The sequence below is a fragment of the Helianthus annuus genome, chromosome 8 (assembly GCF_002127325.2).
Source record: "Helianthus annuus cultivar XRQ/B chromosome 8, HanXRQr2.0-SUNRISE, whole genome shotgun sequence".
NCBI classification, from domain to species: Eukaryota; Viridiplantae; Streptophyta; class Magnoliopsida; order Asterales; family Asteraceae; genus Helianthus; species Helianthus annuus.
Window position 1 is genome coordinate 159,172,484 of NC_035440.2, and position 14,162 is coordinate 159,186,645.

A 14,162-nucleotide genomic window follows, 5' to 3' on the forward strand; every position below is an offset into this window, starting at 1 on the left:
TCTGTCACACCCCCAAAATCCACACGCGGGGTATCACCGCTTGGAGGCGTGACTGACCAGGATCAAGCCACCAATCATATTGAACAATGTAAATAGTAAAAGTAAATGTAATTAAACCAAACCATTCCATATGAAAGGTGTTAAAAACATAAGTATAAATTCAACGTTTAGCGGAAGCAAATGTGTAAAAGCCCATTATGAATAAAGTATGTAATGTCATAATGTTTAAATCAAGCATTCACGATCCTTGTCCACAACGACCGCGCCTCCCTGTGCAAGCTCCATGTATACCTAACAACCTGCAAGGCATGTAACAGAGAGTCAACAACTAGTTGAGCGAGTTCACAGAAAGTAAGTGCGTAATAGTAAGTTCGTTTGTAACGTGTGGCTCTACTGGGCCGATAGTATGTTCTATTGGTAGGGGCTTCCCATGTTGCGTATACACTAGACTATTTGTAACCATAAGTGTTCTCCTTAACCCGAGAACAGTAATACGTACAAAGTTTACGTAGGTTTTACGTAAGTGTCCTTCACAACCGAGGACAGGGGTACGCGGGGGTTTACGTAGGTTTTACGTAAGTGCCTGACACAACCGAGGCAGTAGTGAGTATGAGTTCACGTAGGTTTTACGTGAGTGTCCTTCGCAGCCTGAGGACATTGATGAGTACAAGTATACGTAGGTTTTACGTATGTGTCCTGCACATCCGAGGACGATGGTAGATAGTCTAGTAACAGTGTAAGTACAAATCTATTCCTTCAATCCCATTCCCAACCCCGGGAATCCCATGCCTTGGTAAGAGTGTGAACTCACCTTGTTTTGCTTGGTATGTTAAACTATGTGCTCACAGATAATCAGTCAAGTCCTATAGTTATGCATGTATACACAATCAGTTAAGCTCGCATTGATTCGCATGCAATATATATCACGAAGTGTGTTTAAGCAATCATCGTCAAGTAACTCATAACTGTTATCTCGCGTTCATCCAATCATGCGTCGTATGACAGAGTCCGTGGTTAATTCTAACATAGTTACTCAGTAACACACCTTAAGGGTTATCAGATTAAACCAGATCCACATACTTAACAAGATTAACAAGACTTTCCATGATTCATTATAACATTCGGACATGTATAACCATAAGCAATCAGAAAGTCGGACATGTATAAGCAGTCAAAACTCAAACATGTACAAGCATTCAAAAGTCGGACCCTCTACTAGCCACAAAGGTCGGATCCCCTTATGTTGTACAAAAGTCGGACCCTATACATAAACAACACAAAAGTCGGACCACTTATATTACACATAAAGTTCGGACCATGCCTTGTTAATAAACTCGGACAAACATCCCTTTAACAAACTCGGACAAACATCCCTTACATGCATAAAAGTCGGACTAGCATCCCCACCTTAAAACCCTTAAAAGTTCCGACCATGTGAGCTTAAAAAGTCGGACCCTTTAATCCTTCTAAAAGTCGGACCCTATGATCACAAGTAAAAGGTCGGACCTTATAATAACAAGCAAAAATTCGGACCTTGTGACCCACACAAAGTTCGGATCTTGTAACTCACCAAAAGTTCGGACCTTGCAACATCTCATAAAGCTCGGACCTTTATATATTCCTAAAATTCAGACCTTTATATTATCAAAAAGTTCGGACTAACTTAAATCATGCAATATTCAACTTCATTGTAACAGTTACGTTTTCGCAGACTACGATCAAAAACCCTAATCTCATGCTTTTGTATTGCAGTAATCAAATCAAAAATCAACATTCTATCATAACAGGCATCTTAACATTCAGCAAATGATTACACAACTGATCATTAACCATTTCACAACAATCAATCCTATAAACATAGAACCATCATATGAAGAACTAGGATTTTAGCATGAATCAATCAATCGATGATTAACAACAAACAATCATTAAACAATTACCTTGAATTGTTTCTAGATGGATTGGAAGATCAAACTTGATGCAAGATAACTTGTGAAGCCAAGAATGATGAGAAGATGGTTGTAGGAGAGGAGAGGAGAATGTGAAAGTACGTGTGATGATTTTTGTGAATGATTAGGGAGGAGGTTAGGGTTAAGAGTGGTTGGAATTTCACTAACTGCTCTACTCACCACAAAGTATCATCTTTTACATAAGTACTCCCATCCCAATATAATTTACAGTTTCATCACCAAGTTCATGTATTTGTCACATCTTTCGTAAATAACACACAACCATGCACAATCACAATATACTCTATCAAACCAAAACGTATACAGTTACAACGCAACAAATTGTGCAAGTAAACAACTAAACAAACAGTGAACGTGCAATAAATGCGAAAGTGGAATCTCGGAAACTCGAGTTGTCACATTGGAGGTTAAAGAATGGGTTCAAGCTCAGTTGGGTCGGATTGAAGAAGAAACCAGACGTTTAGCTTCCATTCAAGAGGTTTGATTTTTCCTTCAAGAATTTATTATTATATGGGTTTTTGTTTTAAGTTTGCTTGATTCTGTATGTTTTAGACTTCATTTAAGCTGTTAGACAAAGCAATTGATTCTAGAATCAACTTCTTTGATTCGGCTGAAATGTAAGGGTTTTCTTTTTTATGTAAGTTTTCAGTAAATAATGAATAATTTGGTTTGAGATTTGTTAAGGTATCCGGTGCCGCAGCGGGCGGAAAGTTATGGATGCAGTGAAGAGTATTTTGGACGGTGGATTAGAGAGAGGAAAGTGGGTGTTTGAATCAATTATGAAATTGAAAAGCTCTGTTTGCCACAAAGGTTAATTTTATCTATTTAGTCCTTTGTTGTAAGAATATGATATGCAACGGGTCAAAACAGGTTCTGTTTTGATACGGGCTGTATTGGGTTGGGATGATCCTCGAATCACCTTTTGTGTTCACTTTTTAATCAAGTAAAGAATGGTTTACTAAATCCTAGAACACTATTTTTACAATAACATTTATATACTTTAACAAAATGAAATATGATTTCAAGTGTATGCACTAAAAATAGAATTGGAGTGGCTCTCAACCCTTTAGACCTGATAAACTTTTTTGACCCATTCACCGTTCAGCTAATGCTTTTTGTGTTTTAGGGTTATCTCGCTTTGTGTTTTAGGGTTTCTCGCTGCCATATATGAGATGAGTACTGGGTTCATCATTCGATATCATTAAAGATGAGTACTGGATAAAAAAGCAATTTATTTCTAATGGGCTCAGGTATGATCATCATGGTGTTTTCTTCTTTCTTCAGTTTCAATTGTCTGTGCCTTCTATTTGAATCCTTTTGCATATCTATGCTACTTTAATAAGCATATAGTTTTTCGGTTTGTGTTGGGTTCAAACCACCAGTTTGTTACCCAACCCATCGGTTTTTTACTTTTTCCACAACAAATATATAATAAGATACACGCTTTAATATTTTTATAATTATTCATCAATTTGTACTTAAATTGCAGCTATGATCAAAGTTACCAAGTTGATTTAGACATGAAAAGGCTGACCTTGCACTTCTTCGTGTGCCAAAGTCGTCAGCAGTGCTCTCAGCAAGCGCTACAAAATGTAAGTCGGTTTGTTTTTACACATACTATAATAATGATATTACTTTGAATGATTGATAATCTAATTTAACAGGTTCTATGCACTTGAGTGTTTAAATAATAAGATGAGTGATAAAATAACAAAATATTTTGTTGAGGATTGATAAAATAACATAAACAAGTATTTGAATTTTCTAATAAAATCGATCTAGCTGGCTGTATGCATAAAAAATACACCCTACACCACATTTGACTCATTTATCTATTCTTTAAGAGCTAATTTCATTGGATATCAGCATACTTAAGTTGGCGGTCTGTTTTGGTAATCATATATGTTTTACATAGGCTAATTTGATCACGTGATGACCCTTTCAAGCCCACTCAATTTAGTATAGTTATCAAGCCAGGATATCGAGTATAATTGTCGTGTTTTATGACCCGTTATGTTTGTTCATCCAGATATCCAATATGAAGCTTTTGTTGGAGAAAGAAAAGGCTGAGCTGGAGCAGTTAAGGAGCGGGAATGCAAGAGGTTCAATTTCACCTCCTCACATCATAATAGTTTTCGTTGATTTGTCTGATGGCATTAAGGATAACCACACCATTGGGAATCGGATACATAGTAGCTGTTAATTAAGAGTTATTGATTTGGTTTTGGATGCAATTTTGATCTGCAAATTCATGTTTTAGCTTTAGATGTGTAGAAAATGTATCTCCTCAAAAACAGGATCTAAGAATTTTGGAGCGATAATCTATTGATTCAAAATTGTAGAAAAATTCTATACGAAAACTACATACCAGACACTACTGAGCAAAAAGTTCGCCCCCCCCCCCCCCCCAAAGCTGCGCCCCTGTTTGCTAGCGATCAGCTTTCGGGATCTAAACACCTCACGCCTTTGAAACCATGTTCATGCCCATTAAGTTGCAGGATCTTCATCCTGCACTATAGTTCAAAATTTAATCAATGTTTTCAAATATAAATTGTTTTTTTTTTATCAGTCACATGAATCCTAAGTTGACCAAAATTTGTGTTACTAACTGGCTAATAAAAACATATGAAGAGTTATATGTTCAATATATGCCTTTCGTATTCGAAATGATTTTAGAATTTCGAACCAACTCCACTTACGAACTGAAAATGACATCTTTATCAATGTTTTGACTATAATTTAGTGGACCTATTATGGTCAAATGTGCAGTATTTGACATTATGTTGATGCATAATTATTAATTAAGTTCTGTTGATTGTTACCATGTAATATACTCTAATTCTTTTGTGTGATTCTCTTTGAAGGTTTTCATTAACGTTCCATGGTGGTATTTAGCTTTTTATTTGATGATGAGTCCGTTCATGACTCAAAGGACTAAGAGCAAGTTTGTGTTTGCCAGCCCAACAAAAACCGCTGAAACCCTTTTCAAGTATGTTCATTCTTTTAATTTCTGTGAAATATATTGTCATAAGTTTGTAAATCGAGATATCTTTACTGCCGTTTTCGATTTTGACTTTCGAGTTTACAATTTGGTAAATTTGTAGACTTTTTTCTCATAGATATGTGGGTCCAGAGCATGTTCCGATTCAGTACGACGGGATGAGTGTAGATTATTGTGATTGCAATCCAGAATTTACGATTGATGATCCAGCTGCGGTTGTTAATGTTAAACCGGCAACCAAACAACCCGTGGAGATTATCGTAAATGAGGTAAATTTGGAAACAAACATTTTGTAATCTTGTAGGACGTCATCGGTGAATATCGGTCCGTTATGACCCAAAATGAACCCAAAGCCTATATGGTTGTTTGTAAACGGACACTCGAACACCTATTGGTTTTGGTTTAAGGTTTGTCTGGTTAATGCAGTTATGGAACGACATTTTCAGTTAATCAGGTTTGAACAATTTTTATTGGGCTTGGGACCAGAGGTGTACAAACTGATATTTTTTGTCAAAAAGGAACCTGTTTTTTTTCAACCGAACTGGTTTCTTTGTTGTGGGAAAACCAGTTTCCAGGGTTCAAACCTATTTTGGTTTATAAACCGGTTTTGGACAAAAAAACTGATTTAAACCGTTTTTTTACAGCCGGTTCGGTTTTAAAGCCGGTTTCAAAGATTGAGAATATGAACCAGTTACAAACCGCTGGGTCGAATCGGGTTGAAATTGGTTTTAAAAAAAAAACCGTTTTTGATTCTAAAACCAGTTTTTTTAGATGTCTACTTGGGGCCAATGCTGTGATGAAATTAATAAAAAAATACTGCAATAAAAATACAACAATATCTTACAAGTAAAATAATGGTCTAATATAACATATTAGCCTAATACTTTGTTACATAAACTCAAAATAGGACGGTCCGGTTAAATCGTTCAGGTTTTCCCCATTAAACCGAACATTTTGGTTAAAAAAAGAATCAAAACTGAACCATTGTTTAATTAAACAGGTCAGTTATTTCTTTTATGAGTAAAGTTCATGGATGGTCCCTTTGGTTAACTAAAATTTTGGATTTGGTCCTTAGCTTTTCAAAAGTACACAAATGGACTCTGTGGTTTGCATTTTGTAACACATTTAGTTCCCAGCTAACAAATCTAAAGGTTTTAAAAGGGTCTCTAAGTTAGGGACTAAATGCGTTACAAAGTGCAAACCGCAAGGACCATTTATGTATTTTTGGCAAAACTTGAAGACTAAATGCGTAACAAAGTGCAAACCACATGGACCAAATCCAAAGTTTTGGTCAACCATAAGGACCATGCGTGTACATAGCTTTCCTCATCATGGAATGTGTTGTAAATATCGTTGAAATGCATTGTTATTTATCATGAGTTGTCGATTTTATTACAGAAATGCACGATCGTGTGGGATCTAAGAGTAGTGGGGTGGGAAGTGAGCTACAATGTGGAATATGTGTTGAATGATGAAACTAATTACACCATTAACATACAAAATCCGAAAAAGATGACAGCAATCGATGAACCGGTTATAAGTCAAGAGTTTTAAGATCAAGGAGCTTGGTAAAATACTTCTCAGCATCGACAACCCGACTTCAAAGAAGAAAACACTACCAGTTCTAAGTTGATGTCAAGTTATAATAGTTACTTTTGCATATTGTTTTATGCTTATTTTGCATATAAATTAGCTACTGGAACATAGAACAAATTTGGCATATGTTTTGTTAAACAACTCAATTATTGGCAGTGGTAGCAAAGTATTAGGCTCTTTATAGTCTAATCTTTTTAAGTAAACAATACAAGCTAAAGTGATATTCACATCTCATATACATGGTATAACTATATATTAGCATAGATATAGACAATACCAATGTTACGATAAGAAACTAACAGACATACAATACAATATATCACGAGATGATTGATAAACTAACGAAAAACGAATACTGCATTGTAAATTATAGCCGTCGCCGTGGGTTTCCCATCTGAGTGTGTCTCGCGCATTTAATCTTCAGGTTAGTTCATAATCTTCTGCATAGTTATTAAAGCGAGCGCAGCCGTAGCGAGGTTGATGCGTCCAACAATACGCGGTGGTTGATGCGATTGATTTTTATCTGTCCTATTTGGCAATTAAGGTTACAAATCAAACTTTCATCGAGCATGGTTTAGATTTTATATATAATAGGCTTTGACTAAAAACTGTTGACTTGAATTTGAACTTTGACTTAAACTTGCAATTTATTCCTTTGTTGGAGCTGCTATTGGTGTTTTAGCACTTAATATTTGAAATTTATGGTTTTTAAAACTCATGTTGTATTGATACTTTTTTAAGGATATCAATGTTGTATATATAAAAGCTACTCATTTAAATAAATAAAAGTATATCATCAAAGAATCGATAAACTAACAGAACAATAAGTGCCAACATATCAGGAATAAGAAAACTAACTTAAGTACTATACAATATATCACCAGACGACTGATAGACTAACGGTAAACGAGTATCCTATTGTAAATCGCCACTCCCGCTGCATCGCGCGGGTAAATGGCTAGTAACAATGAAAGACTATTTGTTCATGTTTTGTTTCTAATTCCAATGTAATGTAATACATTTAATTCAATAAAAGGAAACTGTTTAAATCCATGGTTGTGAAACAATGATTCTGTTACAACACTCCCCGACGTTTCTGCCATGTTTTGTTGTTTTAGGTGGTTGGGGTATGACAGAAAAGTTGGTATCAGAGCCAATGGTTATAGGGAATTAGGTTATCGGTAATGCTTTGACCTAGACTATAACCTTCCTAGGACCCTAACGTGAGTTTACTTGCGTTTAGACATAAAACAATACCGTCACTTATCCTTAAGTGACAACCACAATAAGAACACAAAATTCGAATCCGCTTTGAAAACTAATCATCTGTTCTAGGATAATTGATTACTAGGTTTTGAACCTTCTAAGTTTTCAAAATCTCGTCAGAGTTTGGGTCTAAATAATGTGAACACGTGCAAACTGGAAGGGTGGGTGCCTGTACCCTGAGTTTTCTGTCTAAGGCTAGAGTGTTCATACAACTCCGCAGTATCGGACCAGACACTCTTACCTGGGAACTCTTGGGGCGAGTGTCCACTTATAGGCGAGCATGTCTTCGCGATACATTAGGAGGACCTATTTACTTTGATTCAGCCTTTGAGTGTCGTTTGTTTGCTTCGTGGTTCAACCAAATGACCATCACCCATGCTTTTGGTCCGTATTTGTAACATCCTATTCTTACCGAATGCCATTTCACTTGTTTCCTCTATTGTTTCCCCTATTAGAATGCCTCCACGACGCGAGAATCAAATACCTATTGAAGATCTGGCAGCTGTCATTACGCAGCAAATGATTGTTGCAATCCCGAACATCGTTGCTCAATGTAACCATGCTCTCAACAACAACAATGCCCCCTGCAACTTCAAGACTTTCAACTTCGCTAAGCCATCAAAGTTTTCTGGGTCTCAAGGAGCGACTGCACTTCTGCAATGGTTCGAGAGTCTAGAGAGCACCTTCAGACATGTTCAATGTCCAAACGAGCGAAATGTAGATTTCGTATCTAGTGTCTTTGAGAAACGAGCTTTGACGTGGTTGAACGGTGTGACGAGAGATAGGGTTGCCGATGTGGCGCTGGCTCAAACGTGGGAAGAGCTTCGAGCTCTAATGATGAAGGAATTCTGTCCTCATCACGAGATCAGGGCCTTGGAAAGGGAATTTGACGATCTTATGCAAGATAGCGGTGAGCATCGAGCCTACACGGACCATTATGAGGAATTAAGTCTGTTATGCCCAAACATGGTCACGCCTTTGGATAAGGCAATCGAAAAGTACATTGATGGCCTCCCTGACTCAGTACAAGACATTGTCATTGGTAGTAATCCCGCTACAGTTAGACATGCCATTGAGCTATCCGCTACCTTGACTGAATCTCAGATCAGGAAAGGTAAACTTTTCCGAAAAAGTGACAAGAAACCGGTCGAGGAATCAAAACCGAAGGATGAGCAGACTGAATCCTCCAAGAAGTCAAAGAAGCGAAAGGCTTCTCAGAACTTCGCCATGGTTGCTCACAATGACCAAGCCGTCCCTAACCAAACAACTCAACCCCTTGCTAGGAAGCCCTACAACGGAACTGCACCCTTGTGCAACCAATGTAGCCTACATCATCATGCTGGTGTGAAGTGCCACACATGCCAAATTTGTGGACTCATAGGCCATACAACAAGAGTTTGCCCAGCTGCAGCTGCACCCAATCAAGCTGGCAACAATCCTGGTCAAGGTCGTTTTCCACCAGGTTCTTGCTTCAACTGTGGCGAGATGGGCCATTTCCGAAGAAATTGCCCAAAGCTTGCTAATGCGAATCCAGCGCAGGGATGAGCACCTGACCAATTGGAAGACAACACTGTTTAGAAATAATCAAGCCTTATGTATTATTTCTTTTGTTGTAATTGTTGTTTATAAATAAACCTTTTATTTTACATCGCAATATATTGATATGGTTGCATGTATAAACAACATATCCCCTACTACACCGACAATCAAGGAGTCGCATTCCTTGAAGAGCAGACTACCCCCAAATTTCTTCCATTTTATGATCTCTTGCGTTTTCCACGAAAATCCTAAGTACCCGTTTCCTCCAAGGAAAACGAAGTACAAGGCGCAAGTTACAACTCTGGACGAATACCTAATCCTTGATAGGATACCTAAGAGTATTTCCGTAAGTCCTTAATTGTTGTAGACCTTAATTCGAATGTGATGATTCCTGTAGGATCGGTGATCTGACCCGAATGAGTCGTTCAGAGGTGTTCTACTCTGTTTCAGGTGCGGAAAACAAGAAACAAAGCTAGAAACAGCTGATTCTTCACTTTAACTACTGATTGTATTGATTAGAAACTCAATTACACTCAGTCTTCACACCGGCAGCACTTCGGTATGGAAATTGTACAGCTGTTGTCCCTGATTTCGCTCATGACACATATATATAGTGCTGAGATTTCGCTCCAAGGGACACAAGGACCACATAAGCGAAATCCCAACATGACCACATAAGCAAAACCGTCTATCTAAGACCTTATGAGCGAAATCAGCATCTAAACTACATACATTCTCCTATTTTCTCGTAAAACGTGCCCTAATCTATACAATGCAATCTAAGACTCGATACAAGACGAAGTCGACAGATGTAGTGCACCAACAGACTCCCCCTCAGATGTTGACGAGTCGCAATTGAGTCTTGACAGTACAATATCTTCACATCTTCAGTCTTGATCGGTCTCTGGGCTTTTCTCTCTTTCTCTTCATCAACAGACTCCCCTTTAACAATGTGCTGGCATTTCTTTGTTCTTCAGCAGCATCTGTATCAGGATCGTTGTCTGGCTTTCCATTCCACAGCTTCTCAGGGTTGATCATCCTGGCTTTAACTTTCTTCACAGAATCAAAACCTGGCTCAAGCTCTATCCACAGAGTCTTTAATTTCCGAAATCAAAGCTTGGCTCTAGTTCTGCTCAAGACTTAAGATCGAATACCCTGGCTCAACTTATCATGCTTAGATGTCTTCAGACTCCCCCTCTCAATTTGCTGGGATCGCAGCCTGGCTTGTTAAAAACACAGAAACCTCAGGTATCGTAACCTGACACTCTATCTTCAGGTTCAAGACCGAAACCTGGCTATTCCTGCACATTCTTAACCCAGAAAGAAATTTTCTAAATTTAACATTTCGACTATAAACGCATGCACCAACATTCTGAAATAATCAGATAACTCCCTCTCATAAACATATACACCAACAACAACTCTCCTTCAAAAAATAACTATTCTTTTTGATGAACCACTTGTTCATTAAGAACATATTTTCACATTCAAAGCACACTCCCCCTCACAACAACGTCATCATGTTTGGCACTTGAGACTTTGAAAATCAGCTTTCCAACATCAGTTGTCGAAAATCTTTTTGAGTTTTTTTTAAAAGTTTATGCTAAAACATACACAAAATCTTTTTGGATTTTTCTGAAAGAAAGTAAATGACACCACTTGTAAAAACATAATAATGCAGAAATGAAATATTTACAAACAATATTTTTGTGAGTTTGCGTAAGAGGATCATATCAGTTTATGAGACATGTCACTAACACCGTTAAGCTGCATTTCATTTTAAGCTCTAAACAATTCACCTAGATTGTCAGTATATTGGTCCACTTAAATTTTCGCACAAATTTCAATTGATCCGGGATACTATGTTAATGTTTTAATTACTTAAACTTATCCGTGTGTCCCACTTCTTGAATATACTCCCGTATCCAGATCCCAATATTCAGTCTTACAGGTGAGTATACCACAAATGATATCTGTCAGGGGTTAAAATGTGAGGGCCGTGAGAGCTCAGGTCGATACTTCCGTATACGCAAAGAGATGACGGCTTCGACTTTTTGCTGTGTCCCCTTTAGAGGATCTTTTTATTACAATAGCAGCGACTATCAATTTTATTGTTTCATCAGCTTGCTGCTGAGGGCGTAGCTATGTTTCAAGCTTTTGCAGAAAGCATTATCCGGGGACTAGGTCAGAACTTCCATTCAGCAGAAGTCCCGGGATAATATCCCAGATATCACTGAGCATAAAGACCTAGTATCTCAGAATAAGGGACCTTTCAAACAAGATTTCAGGGGTTATCTATATATCCAAGAAGTTGTTAACCCACAGAACAAGCAAGTTTGAAATTTAGATTTATATCTCGTCACAATTTACTAAGTGTGTAAAAATCTACTGACACATCCACAGTGAGATTGTTTATCATATTTTATCTTTACAAATCTTTAGCATGTTGTGACAGTCTATTGATGTACTATCATTTCCTCTTTTTCACAACAAAACTCGTTTTTGGATTTTATCATGTTTTTGACTTTTTCAAATTTTCTAATGTTTTTGATTTTCTGAAAATTTTCTACTCCCCCTAAAATGCAAACACATTAAAGAAAAATTTGAAAACAACTAAGCTCTTGACCCAATTGTAAAACCAAACTGTACAGAAAACTTGACAATTGACATCGAATTGCATCAATTCGCCATCTACTAGGCATAAACAATCAGAACTCCCCCTTTCACAAACCATTTTCTCATTTAGATCTCAAAACACTTAAGTTTGTTTTAATCAAAATGATTTTTTCGGAAAATGAGTTTGTGTTTATCACTTGTAGGATTATCTTAAAATTCGGGGATGTGGTTCATCATCTTGTCTATTTTTGTCATGTGTAGTAAATCAAGTACAAATTAATGTCCCTGATTTACCGTTTTGCATTCAAGCAACCATTGTACCAATTGTAAGATCACAAACACTATCACTTATAGGTATATCTGAAACAATACCACTTGTAGGAATGTTACGTCTACAGAAATCATTTTACCAATCAGGATGCCGATTCCTGTTTCGCACTTACCAACCTGGAAGCTCCGGCGTAGTCCTTTCACCGGTAAAAATTTCAAACATTTTTTCAAAAACTTTCATACAAACTCAGAAAACATGAAAGATGCCGATTCCTGATCCACGATATAAACTTGGGATCTTCGGCCTAGTCCTAAGACTTCAAGGGAAACAAACTTCCATCCAAGTCTTTTCAGACTTGATGGTTTTTAATTCTTGCGCAGTGGGGTTGTATGTTGCCTTTTTAGTTGCATAAAAGTCTTTAACCCCCTTTGCTTTCCCATTTAACATTTTCCCCAAAATTTTCTTTACATTCCCATTGAATGTTTTCTCGACATCAAACTTAGTTTTATCTGTGTAAAATTGATTCTAGATTTCAACCTTACCTACTTTTTATTTAACATCTTCAAATTTCAGTGATGGAAATTCATCATCATTCACTGAAATTTTTCCCTCAACCTGTGGCTCTTCTGGCTTTGTGGAACCAGATTCATTGCCGACATTTACATCAACCTTTTTAACAACCCACACTTGGTTGTCTTTTTCTTTCTTTTTGTACAAATTCTTTTTAGAACACTCACCAACCTCATATTTTGAATTTTCAAAAATTTTAAAATTTTCGGTTGGTGGTTCAATATCAACAACTTTTTCTTTTAGCTTCTTAGAAACTCCCTGTTGTGTTTTGGCATTTTTCGGGCAATTCCATGCAATTTGACCAGCTTCAATGCATTTGTAACAGGTATGAGTCTTCTTTGGATGAAACACTTCAGTTCCATTCCTTCTCTTTTCAGCAAGAAACTCTTGATTTGACCATCTCCAGAATGGTTTCTTCTGTTCATCTTCAGCACTTCCACCTGACACAAATTCTGTTTTTGTTTTAGAATTTTTCATATTTTTATGATTTTCTGGTGGAATAAAACCTAAACCTTTCTTTTTGTAGCTACGATTTTGGTTTGGTTTCTTTTGAAAACCGTAACCAGAATTGTAACCCTTTTTCTTGTTTAAACGTTGTTGAACTCTTGAAGTGTATTTTTTAGGTTTTCCATTAAGATTTAAATCTTTTATTTCAGAAATATTAATTTCTGTCATTTTGAAAACCTTTTTGATCATGTCAAAACGAACACTTCTTATTGGAAACTCTTTGTCAGAGTATAATTTGTCAGAATCATTTAAAGTGTATGCGACTTCAAATGTTTCATCATCCAAATTTGCTTTTGATAAAAAAATTCTTTACTATAAGACCGTTTAACCGACGACTTTGGACTGTTGACTAATAAATTTGACCCTCCAGACTCTGACTTTGACTCGGACTCCTCATCAGTATCTAACACCTGATCGACCACCTTTTTGATTAACTCAGACTCATGATCAGTGTCAGACGAGGTAAACGTGACGTCAATGTTTTCTGGTAATTCATCAGTTGTGTCGGTTTTTAACTTTATATTGACTGCTTTTGCAAGTTGCTCCTCGTTTGGTTTTCTAGGAGAATATCCTTCCCAAATTGGAGGCGGACACTTGTTATAGCTAACAGTCGGTTTCTTACCAGTATCCTTTTTCTTCTTTGGCTTCTCATCTTGAAAAGCTTCCATACCTGCAACAGTTTGATAAATAAGATCAATAAGATAATCAGAACTAGAATAACTCTGCAATAAGCGTCTGATTCTCTCATTCTCAATCTTTTTTGTCTCCAACTCTTGCTTCCACTTAGCACTCTCTTCGATGTAAATTGATAGCTTTCTGTTTTGTC

General features: G+C 37.0%; 1 protein-coding gene across 2 annotated transcripts; it reads left to right on the forward strand.

The window, feature by feature from the left end:
- Positions 1 to 2,959: 2,959 nt before the first annotated feature.
- Positions 2,960 to 6,770, forward strand: LOC110921540 (patellin-3). 2 transcript variants are annotated; one of them, XM_022165881.2, is made up of 6 exons: positions 2,960 to 3,220; positions 3,460 to 3,562; positions 4,000 to 4,072; positions 4,835 to 4,959; positions 5,075 to 5,240; positions 6,370 to 6,770. In XM_022165881.2, the coding sequence occupies exons 3-6, from the start codon at positions 4,064 to 4,066 to the stop codon at positions 6,523 to 6,525; spliced, it is 456 nt and encodes a 151-aa protein (XP_022021573.1). In that variant the 5' UTR covers positions 2,960 to 3,220; positions 3,460 to 3,562; positions 4,000 to 4,063; the 3' UTR covers positions 6,526 to 6,770. The 2 variants fall into 2 exon arrangements, with proteins under 2 accessions (XP_022021573.1, XP_022021597.1); XM_022165905.2 differs by having other exon boundaries at positions 2,962 to 3,220; positions 5,090 to 5,240.
- The last annotated feature ends 7,392 nt before the right edge of the window (positions 6,771 to 14,162 follow it).